At 45.2% G+C, this 13,347-nt stretch overlaps 1 protein-coding gene across 14 annotated transcripts in view; it reads right to left on the bottom strand.

Moving 5' to 3' along the window:
• The window catches only part of LOC1277820 (NPC intracellular cholesterol transporter 1), a 37,863-nt gene that overhangs the window by 13,305 nt on the left and 11,211 nt on the right, over nt 1-13,347 (bottom strand). For 10 of the 14 annotated variants that reach the window (XM_061660684.1, XM_061660691.1, XM_061660687.1 and 7 more), the window contains exons 3-6: nt 5,030-5,251; nt 2,647-3,156; nt 2,343-2,559; nt 86-226 (exon numbers count right to left, since the gene is read on the bottom strand). In XM_061660684.1, coding sequence (XP_061516668.1) covers nt 86-226; nt 2,343-2,559; nt 2,647-3,156; nt 5,030-5,251 — 1,090 coding nt within the window. The remainder of the gene's footprint in view (nt 1-85; nt 227-2,342; nt 2,560-2,646; nt 3,157-5,029; nt 5,252-13,347) is intronic. The other 4 variants (XM_061660688.1, XM_061660693.1, XM_061660686.1 and 1 more) reach the window with 1 other exon arrangement.

Below are 13,347 nucleotides of genomic sequence, written 5' to 3'. Positions count from 1 at the left end.
GGTGAGTAAAGCACATTAAAATAAAAACAAATGAATGGAGCAACGAATATTGTATGCCAACAAACCAGAAAAAAGGGAAACCTACTCGATCGCTTTGACTGTAGGGGTGAGTCTTCCCGGTCCGTGCCCAGATCGCCACTGTTAGAGGAGAGCCCACCGGCTAACCTGCGGCCCACCGAGGACCGCAGGTCCGATGGCAGCGCGTCACCACTATTTACCAACAGTTCTACAACAGGAGGTAGTGTGTAGTAGTAGTACCCGGGCCCCACCAGCAGCAGGTGTATGGTATTGTGTACGTGTTGTTGTTGTTGTTGTTGTTTGTTCGATTCGTTTCAGAGTTTGATGCAGAGAGTTCAATAATTGGCATGGTTTTCGATTTAGTTGAATGAAGATGATAGGTTGGTTTTGGTTTTCGAGATGATTTTTTGTCGTATTTGGCCATATTCCGCGTTACATGGTAGTTTTATTGTAGTTTTATTTTAGCATAACCGAAGAAAAAAGGAAGAAAAAGAAAACGAAAATACGGTGCGATCAGTCAAATTGTTCCACTTTTGTTACCGAATCTTCAATCCTTTAGTTCACAGCTTTGGTTAAAATTTTCAAATCGAATTACACACCATTCCATTGGTCATTCCATTCCGTCGGAGCCCTTACACCATCGATTAGTTACACAATTTCCAAAATATTTGTTAAAGTATCCCACATCCGTTTGCAAATTGCAGCACGGGTTTAGTGTTCGTGTGTCAGGGTAGTAGTATTATCCTTTCTGTCCCTTCCATAGTTAGTCACCGTTTAAATTACACGACACGACAGAACTGAGAGCGCCACACAGCTACAGAAACACGCTTCTTCGCAACCCAAAGGGGCCGGAGAGAATTTCGTGCCCCGAAACGGTGCTCAACTTCGATCGAAGTAGTGATAAAAATAACCTTAATTATTATCCACCCCAGACCGTCGTCCTGTCGTCCTCAAAACCACTCGACAAACCCCGCTGGAGCGAGAAATGGGCGACTACATCGTTATCTACAATTTATTCGTCTGCGGTCATTATTGATGGTACGGTTGTGGCTGTGTGTGTGTCTGTTAGCAGAAAGCAGAAAGGTCTCGCCCTGGCTGGGAAATGCTAACGAAACGGTGTAGCACTGACCACGATAAAAGGACAGCACAAACAAAAGCGCATCCTTTTTGTCGCAGTACAAAAAAGAAGGTAATACGGTTGGCACGCAACATGCTACCGGGTGAGAATATTGTATCGGTTCGTTTAATAGTTACATGAGTTAGTTACAGGAGTTTTCTCCATTTTTTTAAATACATGGTTTACACATTTTACGTACGTAAACCCGAATGTACATTAAAACATGATTGCTGCACTGTTCAATGTGCCAGAACACTAGAACGCTCTTCATTATCTGCGCACGTCCACCGCTAATCGATGGAAACCAAGCGCATCCCGGCAGCCCGATTTCATACCAGCGGAACTTGCACACACAAAAAATTTGTACCTTATCTCATCATCTTCCCCAGCCATGCGACGCAAACGATCGAGGTCAACCAATGTCACCCCACCGATATGATAATAATCTAGTAGTAGCTCCTGGTTGGGGTGGTTAAGCAACAGAAGAAAAAAAACGAAAGGAATACATTCTACATCCAATCTTTGCGCTGCGTTTTTTACCAACTTAAAAACAGTTCGACAGCATTTGCATCCCGATTCCATGTTGCGAATGTTTCATTCATAAGCGTACCGAATATACAGAGGGCGTTTTTTTTTTTGCGCTGATGGTAAGCAAATATTCTTTGCTTGGTGTTCTTGAACTCTTTCACGGGAGGAGTTAAATATTGAACAATTGGAATCGACGATGTAAGGTACCGTTGCAAAATATCTCCATATGCGGGTATGTTACTGCACATCAGGCATCGGATTCGATTGACGTAAAATATAACGCTCGTAAGCGTATGCGTGTACATCAATGTCATTCGCGTCTGCTGATGTGTACTGGAGATGCTTCACAAATTTTAAGAGCTGAATTTTCAATATTGCGCAAAAAGAATCGAGCACTTTACTGCCTACCGAAACAAGCGGCTTTATGCGAAATTGATAGTTTAAAATGCACTAAATGCTACATTTTTACATTTGATTGAATTGGTGCATACCGCCACACCAGCATAGAAGGTGATCATTTTAGCAGCAAAGAAGAAGATATTTAAAACACACACACACTCATTTGGTGACCAATAGTTCCACGTTCGGTGGCCTGTTTCTCGGTTATTAATGGTCTTATCGCTAGTAAAGAGGTATTAGAAAGAAGCGAAATCAAACCACCCATCGGTCCAACACTCACTTGCTCCGCTGCCGCTTCCGCCGCCGGTACCGGTGCTCGAGTGACAGAAACAAGCACCGATCAGGAACAGACCGCTACAGACGACAAACACCACGAACATCACGACCGCGTATCCATCCATGCCATAAATGACGAACGGTTGCGGCGGGCCTGGCGGTGCCGGTGGCTTCGGGCACGATGCTTCACAATCGACACACGAGCAGGCCGGCGTGTTTGCCTGAGAGGAAAACAACAAAAAAAACAGCAAAGCGCATTAGATTAAGGCAGGCAACGACGGATTCTTAGCAAACAGGGACAGGCTTACATCCAACTTCTCACTGCACGGTACGATGCGCGGGTTCCACGGCAGATAGCCATCGATGGTTTCGTTCGGCGAGCTGTGCGCCACGTAATCGATCTGGAACGGCACGTACAGATTGTTCTCCGCGTCACCCATGTAGAAGAACCACTTCTTGGCACTGCAGCGCGATGCACCCCAGTCGCCGCACATCAGATCGAGCGCGAGCTGCCCGGTCGACGGGACCGACACCTGATTGCACGACTCGAACGTTCCGTTCAGATACTGCTGCGTAATGTGGATATCGATCTTGGTGATGTACTCCTTGGGCGACGGTGCCGCCGCCGTCGTTGCGTCCGCCTTTTCCGACTCGCCTTCCTGCTGATCGACCTCTTCGGTCGATACCACCTTCATGAAGCTGGACTGCTGCGGGCTGCAGGTGAAGTCGCACATGTGCCGCACCAGGTTGGCCATGCAGGAGGGGCATCGCGAAAGGAAGTTGGCCGCTAGGGCGACGTTTTTGTTCAGCACTTTCACCTGCGGGAAAACACGGGGGAAAAAGAGAGTGAATATTAAAATATGCTCGAGTAACACGGTAAGCTAAAGGTTGGATCCGGATCTAGTTCCGTAAAACGTATAGGAACTTAAAATAGACAAAAGTACGGCTGAAATTGAAAAAAGATCAATCAATTTGAAGGACGTCAATCAGTCACTTCAGATTCCTATAAACGCGCCGCATCCATCAAGGACGTACAGACTTTCCGAATCTCTGGTTTTCATTGCCAACAGAACACCAGCAAGCTTCCTATCTTTAGACGTCTGGAAGATTCGTAAAAAAATAACTAAACCAGTTTTAGCTCTGTTTAGCGTATGTTAAAACGGCCGCAGCATTTAGCACTTGCAGTAACGCCGGAGGAGATGGGAAAAGTAAATATAATTGAAAAGCATTCATCCATCAGTGCGTCATCGCAATATAAGGCGGACGCTGGCAGCACACATTAACGTCCAAAATTAATGTCTGTAAAAATAGTTTATTCCCCAAAACAATCCCAAAGGGAAGATCAACCCAGTCAACAGCACGCACACACTCATGTATGCCAGAGCTCAATCTAGATTTTAAATGTTTATTTTACATTCACACACGTTTATAGAGCGCACTGAACTTCAAACTCCGGGGTAGGCCTACACAGCACATTACCCACTATCACAGGATCTTGACGATTCTCTCCGCAAACGCACTGACCTTCGGACGGGAAGGCACAGAATGCAAAACATATTGGGATGAGCGGTCACAGTGCACTGCAGACCGGTTCCTCTGGGTCATTCGATCGTTTCCTTGGGTAATATGCGTGAGGGCAACAGTCGGAGGTGGTACAACACAGCCTTGGTGCGTGTCGGTGCCCTCTAGCTCCCCTGGCTAGCTGCTAAACCGGCAAATACCGTGTCATGTTCTCTGATTCACGTTACCCATGTCCAAACACTAGGTGCATCGTCCCCGACTGACCTTAAAACCTAATACCATGGCACTGGGTAAGAATTGCCGGTTCACCGATAGCTACCCGTGTTTGTGTTGCCTTAGGGCGCGGTATTTTCTTCGCGATCCCTAAACTCGCACTACAAGTGGCGCTACTTTTAGCCATTGAGCGCGATGCACTTGCCGCTCGGTTGACACAATCGTTAGCGCGCTATTATTTGCGTACCTTGAACAACCACGAACGATCGCGACAGGTCTGTGTGTGGTGCGAGCTTAGGATCTTTAATTTTCGTCAAAAGTCGAAAGAAAAAACATAACACGAAATAACAACACATGGATCGCACACTAAATGCGGGGGGAAAAGCGCAGAATATTGCTCACTAATGAGCTAATGTTATCGTGTGTTTCGAGTAAAGCGCGGCGAGCAGAGCGCGCCGCGTAGGTTGGGCCGGTGGTGGGCATCATTATGCTACGCATCGACGCAAATCGACACGCTCGGGTAGGCGGGATGCGGAAATACGCAATTCTAACTGTGGATGTGGACGACGCTCGTGTTTCGTCACTGTCAAGGTCAAGCGAGCGCGGTATTAAGTCTATGTCTATGTGTATTTGTATGGGCCAGTTGCTACAACACCCTAGCTTAGACTTTACAACTATCTCTGGGTGACGGTGGTGGTCGGCGATCCACCACTTGCTTGCCGGTGAGATCACTGATCTCATGCCGAAGAGAGAGAAATACGACGCAGATTCGTCGCACCAGCTAAAAAGCTTTTTCAAATTCTTACAATGTGTGTTGGGACAAGGTATGAGACTTGGCGCTTCATTTATGTTGATGTAGATCTATTTTCACTACATCTATCCTGCTCCGCTTTTTTCCGTTCAGTGTTTCATTCCGAATATTAATACCCATACTGCTGGTCTAATCCTTTAACTCACCTGTGCAGCGTCACAGCACGTGTTGATGCTGCCCGTGGCATCTTCTACGAGCAGATGTTTACACCACACCTTCAGCAGATCGTTTGCCTCCGTATCGATCGCTTTGGCCGTACCGTTGTACGGACAGTATTGCGCCCGTCCAAGCGAGTCGACATTGCAGATACCGTACCATACACACTGGTTGCCACCACTTTCATCTCCTCCGATCGTTTGACACTGAGCCTGCGGAGACAGAATAAATGGAAACAGTTTTTGTTAGTAATATTTCACAGACAAAAAAGATCACTTCAAATGTACAAAATTGTAGAATACACGCAGCAACAACAAATTCCTAAGGACAGCCACACACACGACACAGTCGATGACGTTTCGCAAGATTAATGAGCAAAGCCGCTCGCTCATGTACACGGTTCAACTAAACCGAAACGCGCGTTTTAATGAACTCTTCTTCCTTCCTGTTGCCTTCAATCGGTTGCAATTTCTGCCATCTAAAACCTCTATGGCGCATCTTCCGCAAAGATCCTCCCGCCATACATTCCGCACCATCTCCGTAGATGATATTTTGCCGCCGACACGGTTGCTAAATCATGTTTGCTGACATTTTGCCGAACCATCATTCGGTGGTGGGGAACGCCATTTTTTTCGTTTTCCCCTTTTGTGCCAATGTCGTTGGTGAGCATTGCCAAAAGTTAATAAACGTAAGGGATACGCCAGAGTGGCGGTGGTCATGTCAGCGAATAACAAGATTACGTAAAGTGAAGTGTTTGTATGACTTATTTGTGCAATGTTAGGAATGAATCATTCGCATCCGTCAGTTTGGAAAACGAAGAATCAAAATACAGTTAGCGACATTGATCTAGAATTGCATTAGAAATTCAAACTCAATAGCAGAATCTCCATATCTGTGCAGTTGATCGTGAGTTTTATCTCACAGTAAACAACCCTTTGCTTTACAGGAACATGCTCCTCCTCATCGCTCAATCTTAAATCTCCCTCACATTAGACTCGACTCCGCAAGTGCAGTGCCCACCCAGCAACAGCAGTCGTCAGCCAATCAGTGCTCCCCCTGGCTTGCTTCTCGTGTCTGAACATGGAAACTTCCTATAACGGGGAGGGCGCCTTCACCGCACGCTCCCAAACACACACCCAATAAAAAGTATCTACCGCTTCCCACCATTCATAATTCAATCATATCCCCCGTGGCGGGTGTCGGGAGCGCCATGACTCAGGTCATGATTTTCAGTGATACTTTTCCCACCGCCTCGACGACCCCGACGGCCGGTAGAGGAGAGTTACGGTCAGGCTTCAACCATTTGGTCCGACCGACGGATGATTAGCATCAAACTCAATTAACTCGCAGTGGTGGTGTGGTGCTGGAGCAGGGTCAGAGTCGTCCAATTTCCCAGGAAAAAACTTCATACAAGTGTGTGAAAACGGCTCAGATATTCTAGAAGTAATTTGAATTAGAAGCTGATATGATATTTCGATATTAACATATACAAAATGCTATGTTCCTTTCTTGATGGTATTGGACCAATTGGCGTTTTCACTTGCATTCTGTGCACCGTGCATTAGGTGACACTATCAATCAAACTGGTTCTCTCACCAGACGTCACACCTCGAAATGAGGGCACACACATTCTTCTTATACGCGTCCATGAAGCTCTCGGGCAGCGGAACCCCGACGGCGTGCGTACCCAACGGATCATGCACGTCTAATTGAATCAACATCAACGTCGAGAAAGTCAATTGGACGGGACTTTACTGAATCAAGCCAGGGATGGAATGTTTGGGAATTCTCACCCGCAGCTGTAGCAGCAGCCATTATTAGCAGGACACGATTGTTGGCGGCTGTTTGCTTTTCCAAACGCACTCTTCCTGCGTTTTTGTGCATGATTTATTCAATAATCTTCAGACAAACGATCAGGGCAAGAGTCCGTGACGACGGGTGCCGTTTTAGCAGTTCCGTGTTCTGACAAGCACCTTCAACGAAAAGTGGAAATCATGACTAGTTACACTAACATCCCTTAGTGTTAGTGATTTTGTGGTATTTTTGTATACAATGTTCTTATGTAACAACCCGCACCCGTACTAGTTCCTACGAAAATCATCCACCACCAAACTGTAGCTAAACATCTGCCACGACAAGAGGATCAAATACATTATTGCTACTAGGTTTAATAATGATGATCCTCCTCACAATTTCACACGCAAAGCGATGATGTTCGGCACTGCTGTTCATTGTTCTTTCGTGGTGTGTATTGTACATAAGATGTCTTGTTTGCATCGCGAGATCTTCATTCGCACATCATGCTCGCGTGTCTTGGAGGTTATTTTTAGCCTGCCAAAAAAAAGGTCCCCATCATCATCCCCCGCGTCGTAACCGTACCGATTGTTTGGGTGAGGATGTAAAAATACACCCGAATGTGTTGTGTCTTTAACTCTTCCTTTTGATACACACTCAACGTTGGCGCTCCTCTATAGTCTACAATTCCCCCCAGGCAGCCGGGAGACGTTTGCCAGAAGTGATGCGTTGCTACAAGCATTTCGCCACACACACGTGGCAAAAACGAGCAAAATATCCGGTGTGAACAAATTTTCTGCTTGCTCTTTGGCAGATACATTTTATCATTCGATTAATTGTTAACAATTTCGTTGTCAATCGTTTCCCCAGGGAGTGTGTGTGTCTATGGGTCTCTTAACAAACGGAACAAGCCAAGCTACCGTCGTAAAAACATCTTGCTAACGATATCTACACGAGCACCAAAATAAAGTAACTAAAGCAACCACCCGATCTCGTAGTAGCAACCTCTGTCTCTCTTTCTCAGTATCCCTTCAGCCGGTTTGTTTGGGCACGTGTTTTAGGTGGAGATAAAACGTGGCTCGATTCAAGCCAGATTATTTTTTTTCTCAAATGTGGTTTTCTTCCTAATGAAAGTCACACGACGTTCAGTAAGATGACGACGTTGAACTTTAATCAACCGTCGTAGGTTCGTTTCACGAGCAGGTGGTGGAGTGTGTTTTATAGCAGCTATTTACTTACTTTACGATTTGCACATGCGTAAATGATGAGAATTGAGCAAATTGCGCCATACTTGTTAGACAAATAAAGCTTCAAATTTTGCCATCTCTTTTGGTGGGAAAAGGAATAATGACACAGTAACGCAAATGAAGATCAAACAGCTTTGAACCGAAAACACAATGTCGTTTTACGAGCCATCATTTGTAATATAGTACACAAATACTAATGCCACCTCGAGATAGCTACAACACATCCATGTGTGTACGTGTAACTCATTAACATTGGCGACTCACCTCTCACACGATCGCCATAGAACGGGTATGGGATGAGATAGGTAAGCGTTCCTTAAAACGTTAAGTCATCGATATCTCCTCCGTGCTGCTAGTGTAGCCGGCGTCAATATCAAACACAGGTTTTTTTACTGGCATAACTTCGCCAGCCTACATGGAAACCAGTTGTTTACACGATCACCTTACCACCTTACCATTCCATGTAAGGTCATACCAGTGCCTATACGAGAGAAGATTTCAAAACGTTGCAAACTTTTAAATGTTTTTCAAAATTAATCACATTACAAAAAGCCTTACATTTTGGTTTGTGTAGTTCATCTTCAGTGCAAACCATCCCCTTCTAGAACAATCCATTGCGCAAACAAATGACCTTGAAAAGCCGACTCTTCTAGATTTACATCAAGCTATGACTAAAGCTTTATCTTCGCAAAACCGCCTTCCTGACTCGGCCATCAGCGAGGTGTTGAGCGAGAGTAAATTGCAACTCCACAACCGTTTGTTAATGTATGGAAGGTTGCGCATACCTTCTTAACATTGCGCAATCTCCATTACAGTGCACTACGCACTACCCCCAGTAGCAGTAGAAGCAGCGGCAAGACCTTTGCAAACCTTCCTCACACCTTGCTCTCTGCAGCTACAGCTTCAGTGGAGTTTCGATGTTGTTGCTTGATTCAATGAGCGAACAAGATACTCACGCTACGACGTTCTCGAATCAACAACCTAGACAACCTTCATACGAGATACAGTGATCTACACTGATAGCTGATGAGGAGATTCAAAGTTCATCAGATCACGAGGAAACGTGACGTGGGGACACTGATAATTTTATCTACCATCACATTCCCGGGCCTAACGGAGAACCTAAAACAATTGTATCAATGTGCCAACGTGTGCCCTCTTCTTCTATCATGCCGGCATCCATATACGATTGGCTATTGAGGTGCGACATCTAGAGCATAACGTTGGGGGGAGCCATATTTCAACCATATTTTGCAATCGATGCAGCCCAGTCGCCGTTCCAGATCAGTGGTTGCATCATGAAATCACAGTTGCGAATAACGTTACACTGTGGTTGGTCTCTTTTGAAGACATTATTTTATACCTTTTGTGGAAAGAAGTTGGAACATTTCCTGAAGTTATTTTAAATCCCCGTGAGGATGTCATCAATTTAAGCTTGTTTTTTTCCCATTGTACATATAATGAAAGATTTATCCTTTTTTTACTGCTACAAGGGAAAGATATTTTGAAAACCAGCTCATAAAAACCACCTTTGGGTATTTAAGCCACATTTTTCCAAGAAACCGTCTCAATCTATTTTAAGCAACACGTTTTTCAAAAATTACTCCCTTCCCGACAGTATGACAATTCGGGGAACTCTGAAATCGATAATGAAGGTGAGACGGTGTAACATTCCTTAGTTCTTTCGGTTTTCCTCACTCCAGAGCAGTAACGCCACCATGTTCCATACTCTTCAATTATTGAAGAAGTAACCATGTTAAGAAGATGGTATCCCCCGCAGAGAACGAAAGAAAGATTAAGGGTAATGCTTCTAGAATCTTCTGATACGACCTTCAGGCTCACTGCTGTTGGATGGTAAATTCTTCGCTGCTGGATGTCGGACCTGCTGAGCCATTCTGTGCAAAGGGAGAATCGATGTTTTCCCTTTCAGAACAGAAATATTTATGTGCAACCTCCGTGTGTATTGAGCTCCAAAAAGCTTCCCGTTGTGCATCTCATTAGGCGGAATGAAATGGTTTTCCATGTTCATCCTAATCCGAAAAAAGCTTTGACTCTCCTCTCTTACGTTCGCGTTGATTGGAATTACTATTCATTATTCCTTCATTGTTAAACCTGTGTGTTGCAATCATGCAGCTGAATTGAACCGATTGGGGGAAAGAAACCACTCAATACACTGCTCCACTGTCGCCTTCCGGGCACACAGAGACCGGGGCCCCATGCAAAACACGGACGGACAGTGTGACACAGACACACGATTGCATGATCAAAGCCCACCACCACCCAAAGTGCACCGTGACCACCCCCCGTCGTCGTTGCTGCAACACACATTTGCATGTGCGTGCCTTCCGTCCATATACGACGATGGGAGTAGCCGTATAGAGCCCCCGCGTGACAGTGGCACAACAAGTTGAGTCAGTTCTGGCAAAGTGTTTGCCATTTCTTTTTCCCAACAAATCACACCACATAAAACTAGGTTAATGCTCAATTTACATAAAATGTAAACGCGCGCAAACGGGCGGAAAAATTGGTCACGTTCTAGGCACGTCGGGCCGGGAAGAAAAGCAGCGGCACCAATGGTGGAAAAAACGCAACGTGTGGCGCTTGCTGCTACTACAAGTGAAATAATTTTCCATGCTTGAAAAATTGAATTACCCGTGCCCGATCCTTGATCTAGTTGGGCAGCAAGCTTGCGAAGAGAGAACTCGAGTTCTGGCACTGATCCAGCGGCACAGTAGTCACGTCCAGGGAAGGTCATCTAATGGAGGGCAGCACGCATAGTTCATGATTACGCTCTCCTGATTTTCGCTTAACTCTCTCTCTCTGGGTCAGGCAATTGTTTTCCCCAGTGATAATGTGGGTCGAGGACACAAATTTCACACAGCAAAATGAAAAACCGAGGAATTCCATAAAGTTAAAAACGGGTCCAAAATTGTTGCACAACTCGGTCTACCAATTTGCAATGGATTTAAAGTCGGTCAAACGCATAAATCTCAGCATCCTGGCAAAAAAAAAACCACTGGAACATTGGGAACAAGGATATTGGAGCATTTGGCTCTCTGTCGCTTTTACTGGATGATAAAATTAGTCATCTGTTTTACTAAGTATTCAACTGTAAGACTCTAAGATATTCTCACGAGATGACTACAATGCCCCCGCACGTCCACTGTCCCATAAATCATTTGATTTTAGGAAAAAAAGGGAACATAAATCCCCATCGAGTCACACCACCTGCTTCTTATCAGGGTTCACTAACACACCTGCTCTCCCGCCCCAAATGCGCCATTTTTACAACCAAGCCTAACGGTGCTCGTATAGTTAATGAAACTTCCACAAGCAGCCTTGTCGACATTGAGGCACACGACGACCTACGACGATAAAAAAACGCCCGAAGGTCAACTATAATCATCTAAAACCTACACCGCACAACAGTTCCCGAAACGGTGCATGCGCAACTAGTTTACGACTCCAGCGGGACAACCAACAGCTAGGGGAAGAGTACAGCAACAAGAGGAATATCAATTTCGTGCATCAAAAAATTAGACACGATAATAATTCTACCTTCTTTCCACCTCAACAAGAAAGCTAGCCCAAGAACCTTGCTGTTAGTTTGTGACCTTGGGCAAAGTTCAGCCGGTAGGCTTGTGTGTTGCACATTATTCAAAAAGCCGTAACACACTGGACGACGCCTGAACGGCCGATGATGGTTGACCTTTTGACTGGAGGACTTTGGGACACTGAAATTGTGGCACGCAAATAATGCCTCACGTGATGGGAAACAGACGGGACTCACGGGAACATGACTTGTAGCGTGATAGAACTCCAGAAACCCTAAACAGCAGGCCAGAACAGGAGCACGAGAAAGAGGCATTAAGGCACACCAGCGGGAGTGGATTTGTTGCTTTATTGATTCATTTTTAATGCTTCTGTTGGGGGAAGAAAATTGAATTTAATGTGTAAATGCCACATGGTAGAACAAATCAACCCCAACAACTTTTCATCCAACTTCCATCACAATCTTTTGAAAAATACAAAACATAAAACACACAACGTTATCAGTGGAATTCCACAAGACGATGCTTTTTTGCAGTTCGGTAACAAGGGAACACATGCAAAGAAGCCATCTTATCAGTGAATTGGCTTCACGGTAGGAGAGCTGACTCATTCAGGGGCTGAGACTTTAGCTGTAACACGTAACGATTGCAATCGTTAAGTTAATGCCAATGACCAATCCCATTGTCTGTGATTGTAGCAGACTGTACAAGATAACGCTTCCAGATATTTCCCAACAAAGATGCAAAGAGATGTATTTTGAGGAAGGATGATGCACTTTGACGCATTCCTTAACATTCCAATGTATTCTACGTCCAAAGCATAACAGGCAGCAGAGACGGCACAACCGAGAAAACATAATTTCCCTCCCCAAACCTTGCTGCATCATGGGAGGTTGAAGAACCGGTTTGACCACTTTTATTTTTACGTCCACGGAATGTTCTCCACAAGTCCACATGTTTCGAAAACAGCCGTTGAGGAAAAGGCCTGATTTTGGATGCACATAGCTGCATACGAAAGCACATCATAGGCGGGGGTTTGGCTTTGGGAACTTGGTTTAACATTGAAACTGGCATTTTTTAAACTGTTCCTCCAGCTTTCAGGGTCAGAAATGTCGAAACCAGTGACAGGTATGGGACCCGTCAAGATCAGGTTAGATACATTCGGTAAGATATTCGACGTCTTATCATATATTATTTCGACGAATTGAGGCACACGAGATACAGCGCTACGGGTGTCACGCCATGGAAAGTATGGGGAAGAGGGAGTGATAAGATAGGACGAAGCATGGTGAACATTTCTCCCCATATCAATATTGAACCCTATTTTGAGTAGTAGAAACACAATTCCCTGGGAAGCTTTCTCTCTCTCTCTCGGACGCTTTTGTCCCTCTCAGCTTCTGCTAATTTATTCCCATTAATTCATCTTTAAACAGTCCACATCACGCAAACCAAACATTCCTTATCAGCCCGCGGGAACTCTCACGTGTGTAAGTGGTGCCTCGCCTTCCTTACTGACGACAGTAAGCAGACCAAGAAGTGACCGATGGTCTGACGACGACTCAGCAACGGCCTCCAGGCGAGACACACAGATATCGTTGTTGCGTGTCTCTTTTGCTCGCGCAAGTTTCTTTGTTTCAAGTGCTGACGTATGAGACTCGGGTTGGTGTGGTGTATGGTGGTTCTTCCCTCTGTACACTTCACTACAAGGTAAAGGCA

This window comes from Anopheles gambiae, chromosome 3, assembly GCF_943734735.2.
Source record: "Anopheles gambiae chromosome 3, idAnoGambNW_F1_1, whole genome shotgun sequence".
NCBI lineage: Eukaryota > Metazoa > Arthropoda > Insecta > Diptera > Culicidae > Anopheles > Anopheles gambiae.
Note: the sequence above shows the minus strand (reverse complement) of the source record. Positions and strands in the feature narration are given on the sequence as shown.